This window comes from Vidua macroura, chromosome 1 (assembly GCF_024509145.1).
Source record: "Vidua macroura isolate BioBank_ID:100142 chromosome 1, ASM2450914v1, whole genome shotgun sequence".
NCBI lineage: Eukaryota > Metazoa > Chordata > Aves > Passeriformes > Viduidae > Vidua > Vidua macroura.
In genome coordinates this window covers 130,362,063-130,382,196 of record NC_071571.1, presented here as the reverse complement: position 1 = coordinate 130,382,196, position 20,134 = coordinate 130,362,063, and the positions used below count along the sequence as shown (strand labels likewise).

The 20,134-nt window shown below is 34.9% G+C and overlaps 1 protein-coding gene across 1 annotated transcript in view; it reads right to left on the bottom strand.

Annotated features, from left to right (window-relative positions):
- Window positions 1-20,134, bottom strand: part of TMEM67 (transmembrane protein 67) — a 30,998-nt gene that overhangs the window by 6,835 nt on the left and 4,029 nt on the right. The window contains exons 4-23 of the mRNA XM_053983444.1: window positions 19,335-19,434; window positions 18,812-18,881; window positions 18,631-18,705; window positions 17,367-17,429; window positions 14,895-15,049; window positions 14,666-14,774; window positions 13,054-13,140; window positions 11,093-11,158; window positions 8,760-8,916; window positions 8,261-8,384; window positions 7,335-7,440; window positions 5,462-5,518; window positions 5,270-5,368; window positions 4,682-4,780; window positions 4,266-4,352; window positions 3,440-3,539; window positions 3,199-3,338; window positions 1,654-1,794; window positions 1,113-1,193; window positions 54-170 (exon numbers count right to left, since the gene is read on the bottom strand). Coding sequence (XP_053839419.1) covers window positions 54-170; window positions 1,113-1,193; window positions 1,654-1,794; window positions 3,199-3,338; window positions 3,440-3,539; window positions 4,266-4,352; window positions 4,682-4,780; window positions 5,270-5,368; window positions 5,462-5,518; window positions 7,335-7,440; window positions 8,261-8,384; window positions 8,760-8,916; window positions 11,093-11,158; window positions 13,054-13,140; window positions 14,666-14,774; window positions 14,895-15,049; window positions 17,367-17,429; window positions 18,631-18,705; window positions 18,812-18,881; window positions 19,335-19,434 — 2,033 coding nt within the window. The remainder of the gene's footprint in view (window positions 1-53; window positions 171-1,112; window positions 1,194-1,653; window positions 1,795-3,198; window positions 3,339-3,439; window positions 3,540-4,265; window positions 4,353-4,681; window positions 4,781-5,269; window positions 5,369-5,461; window positions 5,519-7,334; window positions 7,441-8,260; window positions 8,385-8,759; window positions 8,917-11,092; window positions 11,159-13,053; window positions 13,141-14,665; window positions 14,775-14,894; window positions 15,050-17,366; window positions 17,430-18,630; window positions 18,706-18,811; window positions 18,882-19,334; window positions 19,435-20,134) is intronic.

The following is a 20,134-nucleotide window of genomic DNA, read 5'->3' as shown; positions in this document are numbered from 1 at the left end:
CTTTATATAAAGTAAATAATTGAGCAGATATAAACTTGAATACTTTTACTTACTGCTTCTCTCTTCAGGTTCATATTCATTTCTTCCATATTGGTATCTGCATGTCCATGCACTGAGCGACCATGGATATAATGACCAAAGCAGTTGTGTGACAAGAGAAACACTGAAATCTAAGAGATGGGGGAAGAGAGAACACTTTAATCAACAATTATAATTTTATTTTTGATCTGTCTGAATTCACAGTGAAGATCAGTCAAACCAGCCAGTCCTGCTACAAATACAAAGTAGGCAGGTACCGAAAAAAATATGGGAGAAAAATATTTAGTAATTCTTTTACTAGTTAGTTTTATCTATATGTAACTAGAAACACATACCAGCTTCAAGTTTAGATCATCAACAGCAAGTATCTGCTGCTGCTTAATTCCATTGAGCCAAGAAGTTAAAGCTGTTAGATTTTTTTTTATTCAAAGGTTATTTCTGTGCTACATAATACATATGCATGATTCCAGCTGAACTCCTAAAAGACTGTATTTAACAGAACTTCATTCAGTATGATACAATGCTTATATGTCACATAAACTCCAAAACGAATTCTTTTCTACAATCCAGGAACTACATGGGTGTTTCACATAGGAGGAATAACCACAACTGGAAAGACTGATAAAAGAGGTGAATCAGTATTTTTAAGAAGTTTTGGGCAAATGAGGTAAATCCAATCTATTCTGACTGCACTCTTCTTTGGTTAAAAGGGAATTCCTGCAGTCCAAAGCTTCAAAACCCCTAATTTCTGTTACAACTTGTTATTTTTGAATTCTGTATCAGCACATGTAATCAATTTAAACTAAAAAAAAAAAACAAAACAACAAAAAACCTAAAAATCAAGTGTTTAAAAGAACATATTGATACCAATGCTTCTGAAATAATTTTCCAACTGAAGTTTAACTGAAATCTTGCAGAGTTCACCAATAAAATGAGCTGAAGGAAACATCAGCTTTGGCTGTTAGCTAGTAATCTAAATTAAATTAATAAATATTACTTAATATTCTTAGAACTATCTTATGTACTATTCTATTTAAAATGCCACACTACAAATGAGACAAAGAAATACTTACATTGCTGACACAACACAAATCAACAAATTGGCTTATCTTATCTTCAACAAATCTTTCATAAATCACAGCAAAAAATATAACCTGAAATAAATCAACCAAATTTTCTTTCATTAGTTCATTGATGTTATTAAGCAATTACTACTTCACACCCACAAACAACAGACTTTAGTAGTGGCCACCATTGCACTGGACTTAATGAAAAGGGATTGACATCCTACTTCCTTTAAGAAGTAAAGTGTTAGTAAGAACCTGCTTTGTATTTTGAACTTGTCAGATGCTTCAAAGTTGTTTAAAATAAAACAAAGTATGTGCAAAAATTCACATCTTTGAGAGGATTAAAATTCTGATCCAAAGTCAGATATCTCATATCTCAGAAGATTCATTTTGAGTCCCAAAGGTGTACTATGGTAAAACAACTAAACATAACAGTTAAGAACATACCCCATGCTATGATAAGCAGTTTGGACAGTCTAGAGATTTATTCTAGCTTCCAAGAACCAGCCTGAAAATGGTAATTCAGGATGTCACATGTTTCACATACTTGTAGGATGGCAATGGCTACCCAGAGTGCAGCAGACACACCAAATCTTAAAATGCGGCTCCAAGGAGCTACATAGCTCTCACTGCTTCTTGTAAGACTGGAAGAAGCATCCATTAAGGCCAGGTTTGAAAATCCCACCACCTGAAGAGATAAGAAGGTCAATATAACAACAGGTGAGAATGAATAGTATTCATTAGGATCCTGTTGTTTCTATCATAACAGGAAGTAAGAAAAAATAGTAGCCTGCTCACTATGACAGAGCTCAATTGTGTGATCCAAAAGTCAATACTGGGTTCTACTGAAAATCTCCAAAAGATTCTACTGCTGTACTGTACAGACATATAAGTTCTGCCAAATTTCAGCTCTTTGGTACTATATATTCCAGTGTTAAAGCAAATTTTCATGTGCTTTGCAATTCTTAAAAGACTGGGGTTTATTTATTTATTTATTGTATAGAAATATATTTTCCTCCACCTTCTGTATGGTTGAATCTATTTTAAACAAAAAAATCTGGAAAATTTTCCAAAATAAAAAAGATGAGAGGAACACTATGTGTTGAAACACTTAAGAGGTGAAAAATTAGTGAAAATCTTTCATAACAGAAGTTGCACCAAAATATAGTTGTGGCGGGTTGACAATTTCCTCATGTCCTAGTGCTTGTCACTTGGGAGAAGTAGCACACACCTCACTACACCTTCCTTTCAGGTAGCTGCAGAGTGCAGTAAGAATAGGTGCTCTCTTTTCTCCCTCTCTATTACCATTGCACCTAAGTTGGTCCTGGCCTGTATTTACCAACAGCAAAAATGCTCACATAGTCAACCAAGAAAGTTTCAGGACATTCATTATTTAATTTAAAGGAAAAATTTTAAAAGGACTATAAAATTGAATTAAAGGGTTAAAATATGTATAAGAGCCTCATAAAAACAACTATATGCTACATACTTTAAGAATACTTCCCAAAACAGAAAAAAATACTAAACTACAAAAGAAACAAGCCCAAACATTTTTTAAAAGCTAAAGCACAGTTTCTCACTTATCCTGAAGCTGTAACTGAAGGCATACTGCCATCAGGAACAGCACTGGCACATTTTATTTCCTGTATAATAAAAGGGTGCTGCAGCAAATTAGCAGGAAGGAAGCTCAGTTCAGACAAATATGAAATCAGAAATAAAACTGCAGACTGTGGCAGGAGGGTGCTAGTAGGCAAATAAAGAATTGAGTGTGTACACAGATTTATCAGTCTCTTAAGCCCTTTAAGCTAACTCTTTACTTAAAAAAAAACACCCCAAACAAATCAAACAAAGATCTGTAAGGTAATTAAAGGTTGGATTTTTTTTAAGTCTTTCTTAATGAAATATTGCAATGACCTATACATACATATAAATTTTAAAACACATTAAAATAATTCTTTTACTAGGTTACATTATTTCAAGTGAATTTAAAGGTGATTCACTATTACCACACAGAATGCAAGAATTAAACATCAGACCTTTATGTTACACTCTGGTTGTGAATTATAAATGATAATAATAACAGTAATATTACCTCCAGGAAAAAAAGAACTGCAAGCACTTGGAAGAGAGGATTTATTTTCCTCACTGTCTGAATTTCATTCCATTCATTTGCTATAAAGTATGTCCTCCATATGCTCACAGGTGCAGCAGCACTTTTAGTAACACCTTCACCTAAAAAGAGTATGTACAGTAAAGCTCTAAAATTTAATATCTGAGAGTAATATCTGAATTTCACCAAAGCTTCTTATACAAAGAAGCGTAGCTTGAATTACCTTCAACTGCTTTAAGAACTTTGCCCTTAGGTCTTTCCCAGTCAATAAAGAAAATATCAACAGCAAGTTGTGAAACCAGCAAGTGTAAAAACTGTAGAGCCTAAGGGAGAAAAGTAAGGACAGAAACAGCATATACACAAAGATGGAGGAATAGTCATTGCATGGATTATTCATGAAACATAACAAGCAATATCTTGATTATACATGAGACTGCAACTTTATTACCAACTTTTGATAATCTTTTGTTTGTTTAAAAGCTCGGAGTAATGGTAAGTTGTGTGATGATGTCCAAAATTATGAAGAAAATACAGCAAAGTAGCAAATTTTAAAAATTGACTTTTTCCCCATAACATACTAACCTGGACTACGAATTCCAAATTATACAATATTTGTATGTACCACGAAGACAGAACAGTGATCTCAGAGTTCTACATAATTGAATGTAATTATTTGGTTCTGTCTTCTTTCTAATCAGGAACTCACAGCACTCACATTCTGCTTTAAATGGAAGTACTTGCTTTCTTGATATGATGCTAATTATTTGGGTTTCTTTATATCTTTATCCTTGAAAGAATGATTTTTCAGTCTTTCTTTTGTGACCTTCCTGAAACATTTATTTTCCTATAAAGACTCCACAAAATAAATTTCTATGGAAAAATTACTTAGTTCTCAGAAGAACACAACTATTAGGACATAACATCCACACACTAATAACTAATAACTGTACAAGATTATTTAAAAACAAGCCTACTTGTTTTTAGGAAAATAGGATACATACATAGAAGCATGATGACATGTATTTTATGGTGAAGAAAAAATTATTTACCTTTAAACTAAACGCACATGCTAGGTATGTAACAAAATCTTCTTCTTGAGATGGAAGAGGTAAAAGGACAGATACAAACTGCTGAGCCTATAATTGAGAAGTTACATTGAAACAGTACACCTGCATACATGACAACATAATAAATACTTAAGTGTGAGTAGGCTTTTCCAGAAAAAGATCAATGAATGTGTAAAATATTTTAAGTAACTATTAAACAGACTGCAAGTACAACAAATCCTAAGGAAAAAAAACAGGTGAACACAAAATTTAAGCACACAAACCAGAATGTTACATAGAACTTGCCTCAACAGTCTGACAAGAAAAGGAAAAAAAAAGAAAAACGAAAATTAATGTCCATATAAAAATATTTTTAATATTACTAGTTTTTATACATCCAAATCTAGAAGAACACTTACTTTGAAGAATACAAGCCAATAAATCCCTGTGCCCACTGTGATGATAAAGAAAACGTTGGCAAGGTCTCCAGCATAGAACAGTAAGAACTTGAAAACTGTCTGCAATTATAAAAACATGCTGTAGACATCTGTAAAACTATTAAGTAACGCATATATTCCTAATGCATTCATATAAAATGTTATGTAGCTCACATAGGAAACTCTAGTACTGAAAAGCCCTGAACAAAAAGCTTTCCACTGTGGTTATATATTTATGGTATTTTCACCAGCTGAAACTCTTACATGATGGTTGTTGCTCAAGGAAGAATTAATCTGAAAACCAAGTCCACTCAACTGATCAGAATAGCCCTGTAAATACCTATATTTTTTAGAGCAGCATTTCCTGAATGACAATATCAGAATCAAAAAGAATGCAAAACACCTGCTTCCTCAAGTGAACCTACCTCTGGGGCACAGTTCTATGCAGCTAGGCTAGAAATTATTTCAGTTACCTTAAGAAAACAAATCATTATAATACAGGGAATGACAACAAAGGTGCCCTTAAAGAGAGGAAGAGATGTCCCATTTCAGTCTGGCAGCTGTTCATACCTGCAAGTCAATTATAGAGCTTCCTGTCCGCCTCTTCCAGCCTGCAGTCTTGAGAAGAGACCATAACACTGCCAGTCCACCCAACACACCCAGTGCAATCTGAAAATAACAAAAAATTATTTGCAGATAATTTTTGCACAAAATATAGAAGTAAATAATTATATCAACAAATTAAAGGGAATTACAACTTACATCAGTCTGAATCTGAGCCTCTCTCTGGTTCATCTCATAGCTGACTGCGAAAGAAACCTGAATATTAAAATACAAAAAGTAAATATACACAGAAATTCTGAAGTGCTACAACCATGACAGACAGTGGTAGCTTTCAGTTTTAGTTGGTGGGAATTCCCATCTAGGGCTACTATACAAGTACCACAAACATCTTTTTTTACTGCATATGACCTGGTGTGCTCTGTTGCCAGGCTCAGTACCAGCATGTACTATGCAACTCTTACTGCAGATTTTACCAGCAGTAATGCTGGGGATGCCTGCCGTCTGCAAGATACCAGCTATAGCTATTTACAATTCTTTCAAATGTGTATGATTTTTTCCTCCAGAAAGGAGACACTGAATGTTTGATACTTTCCCTTTTATCACTGATTAAAGGTAACCTTGATGTAGTTAGACCAACATGGAAAATCATGGTAAGCTTGCACAGCTCAGATACTAGGGTTTTTTTCCGCTTGAATGAAATAAAAATTGTCATGCAACATCAAAATTGTTCCCTCTAGTTTAAATTTAACCTAAGACCTCTTTTGACTTTGGTCTAAAAAATTTGTACATGGAAGAGAAAATGTTTGCCTTGGTTTGAAAATACTCTGATCAGTCTTTGTCACTGCACAGCTAAAATTAACACAAGCATGATAATAAATGGTTTTTATAATTAAGTTTAAAAGAAGTATCACTCCTCCCCAAACCCAATCCCTCCTTCCTGACATCTTGTCTTCCCCAAACATTTATTCTGGTCAGGTAGCCATCTATCACTGAACTTGGGCTTAAATCTAAATATCCTCAGTTACTACAAGCTCAGTGTTTACAGAAACTGGAAACAAAATTCAATGTATTTTTTAGTTGCATAAAATTTGTTAAATGCAACAAGACATCCAAAATTGGCAATACCCAAATAGATCTCACATAGATATAAGGATGAAATAATATGACAGAAAACTGAGGAACTGAAAACAATTGTTCCTACCATCACAATTTGAATTAATTACTTTCTGGATACAGTGCTGTCTCAGCAGTTAAATAAAGACATCACTTAGCCAGGAAAAAAAGTGTCTCTTAATTTTTCTGTCTTTCTAATTCTCTTGCTTTCATGCAACTAATATGGAGCTCAAGGAATGCTGCTAGCACCACAAATTTCTTCTATCCAGATGTCTATTTGTACTAGAAGTCTGAACAGTTGAAGATTGACAAGCAGAAAAAGCTAATATTAATCTTTTTTGTTCTACCACTCTAAGATCAGTATTTTTACTTTTTAAAGCAGTGTGACCTAACACACCAACAAGACAGAAGAATGGGACATCTGTGCTGCTGCCCATGAAGGCAAGCAAAAGGGCAAGTAGGAAAGGTCCCTTTTGCACCTGCTACAGTAGAATTTGGTGGTTTTCAGTACAGAAAGATGAAACACTGAAGGATGTTTTAAATATATTACCAATATTTTAACTTAAACTACACATAACCTGAAATGTTTGTGTCATAACAACCTCCTTTTAATGCATTGTTTTAAATAAAAATACTAATTCCTTGCATAAATTGCTTGCAGTGCTGCATAGAGTCCTTTATCTGTTATTTTATGTGTGTCAAATTTTATTTGAACTGTAGCCTTATTTAGCATTATAAAACAAATTTCAAATTCCAAGTGTTTTAAGTTAAAAAAGACTGAAGATAAACTGAAAAGAGAATACTTTCAACTGATTTGTTTTAAAAGGTTTTAGTGAAAACTTGTAAATTCAAAACTCATCAGAACTAGAAACTGCTTATTATATTTTTATAACTCTCTACCAAAACCTGGAATTCCAACAGAACTAAAAGTATAATTAAGGTAGCACAAAGATCTCACCATCACACTCTGGGTTTCAGGGTTTTGGATAAGCACATCTGTATAAGCAACAGTAATTAGAGGAGGGTAGATGGTTCCTCTTTGTGTATGGGATACCAGACGGATACTGCAGAAATAGAGAGTATGAATTTTAAACTGGAGGAGTGCTTGGGAAGCAATCATTGAAACTTACAAGCAAATACTAAATGAACAGAACAACCTGAGCAATAAAATGTGAAGTTCTAACCCAATGACATGGCACTTCACATTTTAAAAATACAACTGGAGTGTACAAAGGCAGGTACAGAAATATATTTAAAAAATCATGGGAAGGAATGTTTACTGAAAATATCTGAATCAATCTTTACCTGTCTGCATCTTACAGGAGGACATCACATAAAGAAGGAGAAAAAAAGTTTCTTCCAAAATATATTCCAGCTGAGATGAGCAATCAGTAATGGCCCTAACAGGCAGTCTCACAATTTTAGTTAAATGACTACAAGCCTATTCTGGATTGTATAACAGAATAGGCAATGGGTTAGAAAAAATACTGTAAAAAAGAATATGGAGTATGAAATAAGATCATTGTATAGTCAGCAACACACATACTGAAAAAGAATTAACAGAGGAGTTTTTAGGCCTTTCCAGACAACACTTGCTTCTAAGAGGTGACTGAATACCTGCTAACTTGCATTATGCCAACATGGTCTGATCCTTGTACCTGGAAGGGAATCATGGTGATTTTAATTCTCACAAGTCAATGTTGTTTTATTTAACTCATCAGAACAACCTATGGAGTTTCATTCCATTCCCAAATATGCAACAGAAAAAGCAGCACATATTACATATTAAAACATACATAACAAACAAACTTTAAGACAATAAAATGCAGACTGTACAACATTGACTTTATTTCCTATGTTCTATATATTATATGAGTTAATCACCTTATTGTTATTTTGCTAGCAATCCGAATTACCCTTGGTGGTTTTCCCAAGTCGTCCTCTTTTCCGCTGAGTGCATCCACCAAAAAAAATCGACGAGTCAAAAGCCAGTTGTTCATATTACTGCCTAGAAAACATGACAGTTTCACACACACATTATTCAACACACAAAAAGAATGTATTAGAAACAACATATATAACTGCATAACACATAGTAACTAATGAGGATTTCAAATTATTTATTTTCAACTTATACAAATATATAATGAAATGAGATTATTTTATTTGTGCATATTACTGATTGGAATGGTGTATGCAACCAAAGCTTGCACTTAAACTGTCAGAACTTGCCCACAAATACTACATTTTTAAAATGGAAACAAGTTATGATACGTTGTGGTATCTTTAAACACAACACAGTCACAGTAGTTAACATAGATTATTTCTATTTGAAGTTTTCAGATGGTTTAAATTCATAGAGATCTTACTATCACCATCTTACCTTGATTAACAAACTTTTCATTGTATTGAAGATTCAAATTTAAAACTGGCACAGCCCAAAGATGTTGCTGTCCATTGCCACCATTATATTCAAGGAACAGGTCATAAAAGACTGGATTAGCAAAGTCCAATAAAATCTTAGAAACTGAAATTTTGCACTACAAGAAAAAAAGTGAATATTAAAAGATCACTTTAACCATTTAGTTAGTTTGTCAAGCTGTGGATTCCTTCCCTACAGCCACTTTTTTATCCCATTAAGAGGACACCTGTCCAAACCACGAGCAGAGAGTTTCTTGAGAATGCTGTGAGAAATTGTGTCAAATGCTTTAATGAAGTACCGATAGACAAGGCATTCCAGCTATCTGCAAGCAATTACAAAGTACTAATGATTTTATGTAAACTTCTTGGAAATGATTGCAATTAACTGGAATGTCTAATGTGGAGAATGAAGCTCTTAAAATTTTTCAACAGATTTGGAAAAAATATCCTAGCAAACCTCACAGACATAAAATCTGAAACAGCATAAATATTAAAGTCAAGAAACATAAATGCTGAAGTCGTGAAATCTGGTTCTGGGCCCACCAGTATAAGAGAGAAATTAGGCTACTTGATACAGTCCAGCACAGGCCAGTATGGTGAGGAAGAGATTGAAGCATCTCTGCTACAGAGAAGAGCTGAGACTCTTGTGCCTGGAGGTTAAGAAGGCTCAGGGGGATCTTATGACTGTGTACAAATATTGTCAAGGGAGGGTGTACGAGACAGAGTCAGGCTCTTTTCAGCAGTGCCCAGTGATAAGACCAGAGGCAATGGGCATAAACTGAAATAGGAGGTTCCCTCTGAGCATCAGAAGACAGGTTTTCACTGACACAGGTTACCCAGGGAGGCTGGAGTCTCACTCCCTGGAGATCAAAACCCATGTGGATATGGTCCTAGGCAACCTGCTCTACATGGCCCTGCCTGTCTTGTGGACAAGACAGCCTCCTGAGGTCCCTGACTACCTCAACCACTCTGTGATTGTGCAAAGAAGGTAAGACGTGAAAGCAGGTAACTTTTTGCAAATGTGAACAACCATGCATTTAAAATACTCATATAATTTGTCAGCTCTGTTTTCTCTGAAGCCTCCAAAGCCCTTTCCAAAGGGGAAAAAACAGTAATGCATACAATGGACAAAAATTATATTAAAAATACTCAGTAAGTTACTGATGTATCTATTCAAAACCCAACAATATTAACTGTTATTAATACAGGTAATACAGAATGAGTATCAAATACTCAAGATTTTAAAAAGAAAAAGAGCCCCATACTCAACTAGTTCAATAATCCTAAATACAACATGTTTTCGTTCTGTCTGAAATACTGAAATATGGATTAAACAACACTAAACAATATGAAAGATATTGTTAAATATCTTGATAAATAAAAATATTTAACAAATATTTGCCAATGTTATTTGGTAAACACTTTAAATTTCCCAGAGTAAGCTTTGACAGCTATGACTTTCCAAGACTTTCACACCACCTTTAAATAGCAGCCATAGTTTTGTATTTTTACACTTCAACACATGATGTGGGGAATGGTTTTCAGTGTTCAATGAATTAATAAACAATACCAATATATAGGTATGAGATGCTGTGATTATAAAGATGTTTCTTTCTCCACTCCATTGCCAAAGAGACTACCAGCTACCCATCTAACATATTAAGTGACAAAAATTAATGATGCTTTATCACTGGCAGACCCATTTCTGCAGCTGACATAATTTAATGTTCTATTCCCTCTTCCTTTCCTGGTGTTTAGTAAAGTGTGAAAACCCCAACAGTGTTTTTTCATAGTTAAGACAGGTAAAGATTCTCTTTTCTCTGATAAGTAATCTGCTCAATTAAAATTCATTTTCAATATCTTCACTGAATTCACTAAAATCAGGGCATACTATAAAGAGTAAATGGGAACAATATTCAGGCATAGCATGACTGGATTTGCCTTCTTTCCATATGAAAACTGGCCAAAGATGATGGTAGGAAACTTAGGAGATATGATACAAAACATATGGCTGTCATAATTCAGGCACTGTGTTCTTCCACTGCTATATCAGCAACCTCACAAATACAAATGCCAGTTTAATTTATTGAGATTATGCTATGTAGTAAAAAAGTTTTGTGATGTAGTTAAATAATTTAAAAAACCCTACACTTATTTCATTCAATTTCCCAAGAAAGAACTCCGTGTTGCAGCCTATGCCTAAACTCCAGAGGTTCTTCAATATGCACTGAATAACTAATGACATATAAGGCAGCTTAATTCAAATTTGAAAATAGCATTTTATATCTTACTTACATTTTGTTGATAAGTTGTTCCAAAAACATAAGCTGCATTCAACTTAGTTTGGGTATCAGGACAAAGCTGAATAAAACATAATTATAATTCGGTTAATTCAAAGGTATTGTCTTCTCATGTGAAAAATGCAAGCACTTATGTAATAAGAGTTCTCACAAAAGGTATTTTTCTATTTTTTAATAAGAGAAGGATTTATTTTGGGGTAAACACAATTATTTGTTTCACTAACACTGGTGAGCTTAAAATGATAGTTTAGCTTATTCATACTTGCATAGTATTTTTCAGTTCCATCACTGAAATCTGTGGACAGCAGCATCCAAACTGGCAAGAATAATCTTTCTATGGACTGAATGTTCAATGCACTGTACTGCCTCAAGCTCAATCAGAGGCTTCTGCTAAATTCAAGAATCCCATAAGAAAAGAAGTCCACATTCATAAAGCCTGGTTTCTCTTAAGCTGGCATTCTTAGAGAATCATAGTCATAGCAAGTAATATTTTTTTTCTTTTTTTAATACAACACTTATAATTTTCAGCAAAGAACAGCAGATTCAGCTGAATCCAGAAAAAAATGGTCCAAAGTCTAACATGGAGGCCAGAGCCATTTTCCCAAATGAGAATGAAGTCTAAATTTGCATAAAACACAATTCTATTAGTGTGAAACTGAAATTCTGGGAGTTGCTACAATTATGCATTAAGACCACTTTAGCATTGTGATGTCTTATCATCATGCAGAATCTATTGCATTAAAGGAGGCTTTGAATTGAAAAGCTATTCCTTTCCCATTGGCTCTTGATAGCTGTTAAAAGGTTCACCCTAGAAAATAAATGTGCCCCATAAACCTAAACTTACATGTCAGAATATATAATTTTCTATGCATAGTGACTGTCTTAGGTAACCTGTTCTCTTAAACACTAGTTTTCCTTAAAACTGGAGACACAGACACAAGATGGCTCATCCTGAGGCAATAACAAAGTAAATACTGAATGTCAGCTGCTCTTCTGTAGACACAGAAATGTTTGAAGTGATGTGCTCCAACAGAAAAGGAACCAACAATTCCCAATTGTCCTTGCTAGTGTTCTTATTGTTTGTCTAGGAAAATACTGAGAGTGCCTAGATCATCACTGGACTGCTAAACAAATTCTATTGTGTAACATGTTGCAGCTGCCCACTGTTCTCTCTGATAGACTAATTACTATTGCATTTTCTAACTGCTGCTTACTTGCATTTTTCACAGCCTAACTACACAGTGTGGTACTGCTGAAGTAGAATGTCTGTGTCCCTGAAATCTGAGGGTGTAGTGTCCAAGGGTACTTCCAGCCAGTATTCCCCCTTTCTATGTAAAGTCTCCCACCATGTATTTGTAACTTTCTGTTATGAAAAAGGCACATGCTGGTCATAGTGTGCATTTTATATTTAAAACAAAAATAAATAAGCAAGCAAAAAAATCCCAAGACAATGCAAAGAAAATGGTGTAGATCAGCTTTCCTACCTCCCTTGCCAGTGACGTAACCACTGATTTGATTGTCACCCCCATGATGTGTGCAAATAGTTGACAGCATCTAATAGGGATAGCATCATCTATAAACACATGTGGACACAGAGCCAAAGAATACACTTTTCTCAACAAGAAAAAGAGGTTTAATAAGAAACTACACATGAGCAACTATGCTGAATGGAAGACAGGGATAACTGGTTCTAAATGATTAACACTATTTTGCAGAGCTTTCCAATATGCCAAATTTATACTGGTCCAAAGGATGAAGGCAGTGTTGATGAATTTATACTTCTGATTTTGTAGAGATCATTGTGAGCAAGAATGAAGGGCTATTTTCCCTAACCTAGCTCTACAGTTATGAACCATCATTAGTGTAATAACCAAACTCTTGGCTTTTCTCTTGATTTGGCTAAAGGCACTCAGAACATTTTGTTTATCAAGAGAAGATAACTATAATGAAACATACCTGTAAGAGACCTCCTTCCAAACTTTGCCACTTAAGAAAGTTTCCTGCTGCATCAAACGAGGCTGCAATAAATTTCAGCTTTACATCCTGTTGATGAAAAAAAGATAAAGACCACTGGAACTGCCCTGAAGTGGACATACACATTTTAGAGACTGCTGTCTAATTGTTTATGTTTCCTAAAACTTTCAGCACAATCCTTAATTTTTTTGCCCTTCTGATTTTGTTTTTAATTTTGGGTTTGGTAGTTTACTTTTTTTACAAAAAGATACCATTCTTCTACAGCTTCACTGGTGACATGATAAAAATTCCAAAGGAACTTCTACATACATAGACACGCCCTAACTTAACCAGGAATCTATGCAGATTTCTAATGTATACAATGCTGGAATCTAGAGGGCTTCCAGGAGCTTCAGTGTTAGGAGGAACAACAAGTATTTTAGTTACTAAAACAACTGCTACATTGCAACATTGTTAAATTTAAAACATAGCCTTGTAGAATATGGCTGAAAAAGGCATAAAAATTTTATTTTTGAGTCAATAAGAAAACTCTAGATAAACTGACAAATAGGTTATCACTAGTACTATTTACTGTGATTAGCTGAACTTGAATAACCTATTTCAGTTATGCTATTTTACAATTAATTTGGAAAAATAAGTCACTGTTTGATTTACTATCTGATTTCTTCATAAAAATGTGCCAATTAACAAACTACTTAAGCAGTTCATCCCTCCCAGGGATGGATATCTGGCTTTGTTAACATTTTTTTTCTCACCTCTTTTTTTTCCATAATTCACTGCAGTAAGAGGAAAAGGCTGGAGTAATACACTGAATCCATCTCTGATACAATCAGCTTGTAGAGATTTGTAACAGAAATATTACAAATAAATTGAGTAGGGGAGAAATGTGTGTGTAAGCAACAGCAAGTGTTGCCACCACATAACAGGGATGGAGAACACTGTTCTCAGCTACAGAGCTGATAAATGGGTTGTGATAAAACCTGGCACAGACAACTTGTCAGCAAAAGACCCAGCACTCTGGCACACTGGGAGGGTGGCAGTAAAGATACAGCACATCACATTTACCCCTCTTTTTCACATCAGTTCACCATGAAATCTGACAAAAGGATGTACATATTTAAAAAAAAGACAAAGATCAACTTTGCCTCAGATTTATGAAGATGGAAGTAAACAAGACTCTGAAGCAAAAGACAGTGTCAAAACAACTATGAACTCTTAAGATGCCTAAAACATTTGCCTAATTACTAGTTTACCACTGCCAATCCAGATCCTTGGGGACACAATGAACACTTAAAAGCTGGCATCCTTTGTTCCCTGTGCCCTGGTCAGACCACACAGGCAAGCACATCTTGGCCTTATGAGAATGTGGGTATAAAAGTGTAAGCAAAGGAAGAGACTAGATATTATTTTAGATAAATATCACTTTCTTCTTCCATAAGATCTCACACTGAGTTTTGTTATACTAACTGCCTAAAATTTACCTTTACTAAAATTTACCTTTAGTAGAGTCACATCTATAATAAATCTAAACATTTTAGGTGATTATGTCCTCTTCCTAATGGATGCTTCCCTATGTCTACTACCCAATACCTACCTTATCTGTTCCCTTAAAAGTGAAGGTTGTAGGAAAATGATTTTTCTCAAGCACTTGGGATGCTAATCCTGGTTGGTCACCATAATACAGCCATGGAAGATTATGCCTCCTGAAAAGAATTACAATGTTTTCTATAAAGAAACATAATATTTTTCATCTAAGAACATTTAGAATAATAATTTCCATACAAAGCTATTAAAGACCAAAAGTTATGGAAAAGGCAACTTACCAGTAGGGTATTGAATGAATGATGCCTACCCTTGCTGTACTGACAAAAATATACTGAAACAAACCACAGGCATCAGTACTTGAAGTACTCAATGAGTTCATATTCATCACACACATATTTCCAAGAGCTTGGCATGCTGTTAGATTAGAGTACAACTGCAGTGGAGAAACACAAGAAAGCAGAAAAGAAGTATTTAATTTCCCTCCCTTTTGTGAGGTAGTCATAAAATTAATGTTATTTTTAAGAAGCCATTCCTAAACCTTTGTGTTCACTTGAAAGTAATTTCATTTTGTCAACACCTACTATTTTCTTCCACATATTCAGGTACCATATTTTTATAGATCTGCAGATGGCAGCATGAAATCAATACTCTCACTTTTTCAGCTTATTTTAGTTGCATCTGCTAGATGGTAAAAAGTGACAGAAATGTCAAAATCTGCACTTAGAAAACAAAGTAAGAATCAAAATATATAATACCGCTTAGACTGTATGGCAAAGATTACTCCTTCAAAGACCTAAAACTGACAACTATAGATGCCTGTAGTATTTTCTCTTCAGCTTCATGTACCTTGTTCAATTTTGGTAAACACACCAGTGCCAAGCAGTAAGCAGAGGTGACACCTGGCACCTGTGTGCAGGGGTCATTGCACTGGTATTAACTTGCCACCTCCTTACCCCCATTTGTGTGCATCAGACCAGCAGCTGCTCATCACAGGCAGGCAGCACCTCTGAATGGCTGAGCAGGCTGAGGCAGACAAACAGGATAAACTGTTGTCAGTGATAAAGAATGGGACCGGTGGGAGAATACATCTCAAAGCTGTGTGTATGAGATGGTGATAGGAACAGCTGCAAAGGTGATCTGGGAAAATTCTGAACAAAAGTCTGCTGAAATACTGACTGATAAAACACCACCTGCCAACCTGGGAACATGGCCTGGGAGTCTGAAACATCGTTGCAGCTGAGTACCTGAACTTCAGAGCTCGCTGAGATACCATCAATAAGCACAAACCCAAGGAATTGTAACAGCAACCTACCATCTGGGAAGATGAAAAGAGTCTAGACGAGAGTGAGGGTTTAGAAGAGGGAAAACATTCCAAAAGAGTAGGAATAGGCAACTGCTATTGATGGTTGTACATGAAAAAGTAGAAACACAGTCTGAAAAAAACAAAGACTGGCCTGAGATATAAAATGTTGTCATCTATTGGCTGCTTCAGGTGGTGCTGCCCTACACCACCTTATTTGTCTCTGATATAAAAATTACTTTTTACCCAAAATGGAGAGTGAATCTGTCCCTGCCTCTCATCTCTCTCTCTCAGTCTCTACACACAGAGGAGGTTCATAGAAAAGTAGACAAACTTTTCTATGAGCTCTCCTAGGCAAGTTAGCAGACTAGGGATGCCTAACTGCCTCCAGATTCTGCAATGTTGATAATCTTTGAGGTGAAACTTCATCTGTCATCAGTTTTGAGGCCTCACTCCTGGGAGTGGTTTCTTGAGTACTGTACTGGTACTATTTGGAATAATACACACAAATACGGGTAATTCATCATAAGTGCCTTTGCTGCTTTCCTAGTGATCATTTTGTAGCAACTTGTAATATTGAAATGTATGCCTGCTGCTACTATTGACTGCTGCTACTAACTGCAGTACACATATACACTTGCTTTACCAATCCTAACTATACTTACTTTACCAGTAATAACTTGCAGTAATGTCTAATAAAAAAATGTAGGAAATAAAGACTCCATGTGCTCGTGTATTACGGAATACTGCAAATCCTTATTGTGATCTTTAGAGACTTTAGACCAGGTAATCCTTTGAGTTGTGACGGAGAGGGACAAAAAGTAGAATCTGAGAAGTTAAAATCTGATCTTCAGGAGAACAATACAGAAGGAAAATGAGAATGTGTGATAACAGAGCTGGTAAAAGAGAGGCAGAGGCACATGTCCTTCACAAGTGTCCGTGACTCTGTTGCTGTAGCCACTCTTTCACCCAAGGTTACTGTCACCCAGAGCAACATAATGGTAAATAACACTTGCATACAGAAAGCAAAGCAAAGCTAAAAAAGGTGGTTTCATGGTTATGAATAATTGAAAATCAACTAAGAGGTAAAGAACAGGTGCCAGTAAATACTGGATATGTAAGAAGTTAATTTTCTGAGTGATCCCTTACTGGATATTCTCATCTATATTCAAATATATGGACAGTAAGTCACATACTACTGAATATTGAAGGATTTTTTTCTTTAACACTATTCATCTTGTGAAAATTCCAATGCTATAGACTTGCATTAACATTGACTAGCCCTAGTATTTCTAAGCATTCTGTATATATAGTTATTTCTTTTCTATTCTTAGCTCAAATTAAAATTCTTTAAAAATAAGCAAGGTAACTTCCAAATATAAAAGTGACATGCTTTTATAGAGTACCATTCTGTATAAAAAAACAAACTGCAAACATTAATGAAACTCACCCAACAGGCAAAGGCTGAGGACTGAAGGTTTTTCAGAAACCATGCTGATGCCAATGTTATACGCTGTAAATAAGGAGCTTTTTCATTGTCTTTGCTCACAACAACTCATTCATAATGTAACAATCTGGAAAATTATGTCAACTAAAAGATGCTACTTATTTTTTTTCTAAGAGCTTTCTGTCCGTTGTAAATATCTCAGTCTAACAATATCAGTTCAAAACACAACCATAAAGCAATAATTTCTTTCACTTCACTAAATTAGACAAAGTATACAGGACAAGAGCTGAAATATTTAAGCTTTGAATATGTATTCTGTGATGCAGAAGTTTCTTTACCACACAACGGAAGTAGTAACAATTTCAAGAGTAAGATGTTGACTGGATGGAAAATCTAACTCAGGACTAAATTTGCCAAATTAATTACTTCACAACCCCTTTTTTATAACTACTCACATTTGAACTACACACAGCATTCATATATACTGTAAGAAACTGAAAAGTCATATTTTCAAAAAAATATTACTCGGAAGACAGAATTTTCAGGGAGCAAATGAATGTTTCATATCAGAAAAACTGAAGACTGCTTTTCACTTTCTTTTAAGTGGCAGCTTATAACATCAGTTCATTTAGGAGCAAAATAATTTCTTAGCCACACAGCATTTCCTGAATTCAAAACTACTTGGAAAATGGTCCTAATAACTTCGAGCAGATTTCACAATTCATGAAAGTTCACTAGCTAAAACAATGCAATCCCCTTCAATCTTCTCAATAGAACATACTTTCATTCATTAGCCAATTCAAGGATTTCAGCAATTTCATACACAATCTCAAACTTTATAGGTGCCCATCTTCTTCTACAAGCTCTAAGATCAAGCAGTAAACTCAAGCCTTATATTTTTTTTAAATGTTTTACACAAATACAAATTTTATGTAGTAAAAAAGCCCAGAAGCACTCATGGATTCTTCAGCATGTTTTTGTGATACAAGAGTGTGCTTTAAATGCACACAATTAATACAAAAGGTCGCATTCTACTTGTTTTGATACTAAAGTCATGTAAACGACTTCCCTTTTTCAGTTTCCAAAACAGCATGAATTTTTAAAAGCTTACTCCATTATAACAATGCTTACTTGATGTCCATACCTGCACTCTATCTTGATGCAAATGACCTTACAATCACTGGGATCAGACAAAAAAATTGGGATTTGAAATACTGAGAGTAAACAATGAGAAAGCTTGAAAGTGTTTTAGAATAAATACACTTACTAGCTGTGCAAAACGAACAGCTGCAACTCCCTTTGGGGGTAAGCCTTCACGAGCCAAGAAACACAACCCCCCAGTCTGAAAGAAATAAAAGAATAAAAAAATATTAATAAGATATTAATGCACTTGTCAAAATAACTCTTCTTTTTCTGAACTTCAATACAATAACCATTTTTCTACTTACTAGAATGTTTGGGCTGTTGCAGTCACAAGACTTGCTTACTTGGATGAATGTCTTTTGACATCTTACACACCTATAGATCACAAAGATGAAGAATGCACTTAAAATATAGTTAAGTATGATATTTAGTCCTCAGAGAAAGTTGATTACATAGCTTGCCCGGGAACAGCATCAGGAACTTCACTAGTTTGAACTGAAATTCAAAAGTTATTACTGATTTGTTTCTACTATCAGTGAAGTAGAAAATAAATCAAATAATAGTTTATCAGAATAGGAATTCTCTTCTGTCTCCAATCCAAAGCCTGCTTTTTAGTCACACTAAAGCAAGTCAAAAAAAACAAGCTGCTGTCTATATAAGGACTTCAGTGAGCACAAAACATGATGGATTTGATACAGGGTTGAGGATTTACAATTGCCTGCCTTGAAAACTGTCATCCCAAAGATACAGTCTGTTCCTCAGGAATATTCCATTTAAAATAGCATGACATGTTCAAATTTATCATCACAAAAGGCAAAGAGCACCCACCTGCTTCCTGATGCATCTGAGGCAGAGAAGGACTGCTCACTTCCATTACAACGTACGCACAATGCTTCACTAAGCAAAACACCAGCAACGCTTCTTTCCACTAAGCAGAAAAGAAAAGCAACTGTGCTAAAACTGCCTGATGCAAAGTGTCACACAGTTCAAGATAAATGTGAAAAAATTCAGCATCTGTGCAAATCTAAAATAAATTCAGAGTTTATTTTGAAAAAATCAAGAGCACAACATGCAAATAATATCCACTACAAATGCACATTCGTGTATGTGTACACTGTTTATAGCTGTGCACATGCAGTTTAGTTTTAAATGAGAAATGCAACATTTCATGTCTAGTTTCCTAGACATGAAATGTTCCTGTTATTTATTCTGAATAAGATTCAAACAAAGGCCTCATGTCTTTGAAAATAAGGAAAATTAGAGGTTCCAAGAGTTTTTATGTTTTACATCACTGATGAAAACTCTACTTTGCTCTTATGTTTCTACTATGCAAAATATGAAAAAATCCATTTAACACAAACACTAAATTTAACATTATTTTTCTGTCTACTGAAAATCATCTGCAACTACTAGAGAGCATCAAGTAAGAAGCACGGGTATAGGGAAGCACATCTCAAAAAGTCACAGGTACAAGTGTCTCAGGGAGGCATGAAATCCACTGACACTAATGCACAGCCATTTGCTTGATTTGCTCAGCCTGTTCTCTTCCACCTACTCATGTAGGTATAATTCCCTTTCTGCTCTTTATACTTCAAAACATTGTAATGTTTTTATAGTCTATATTGACA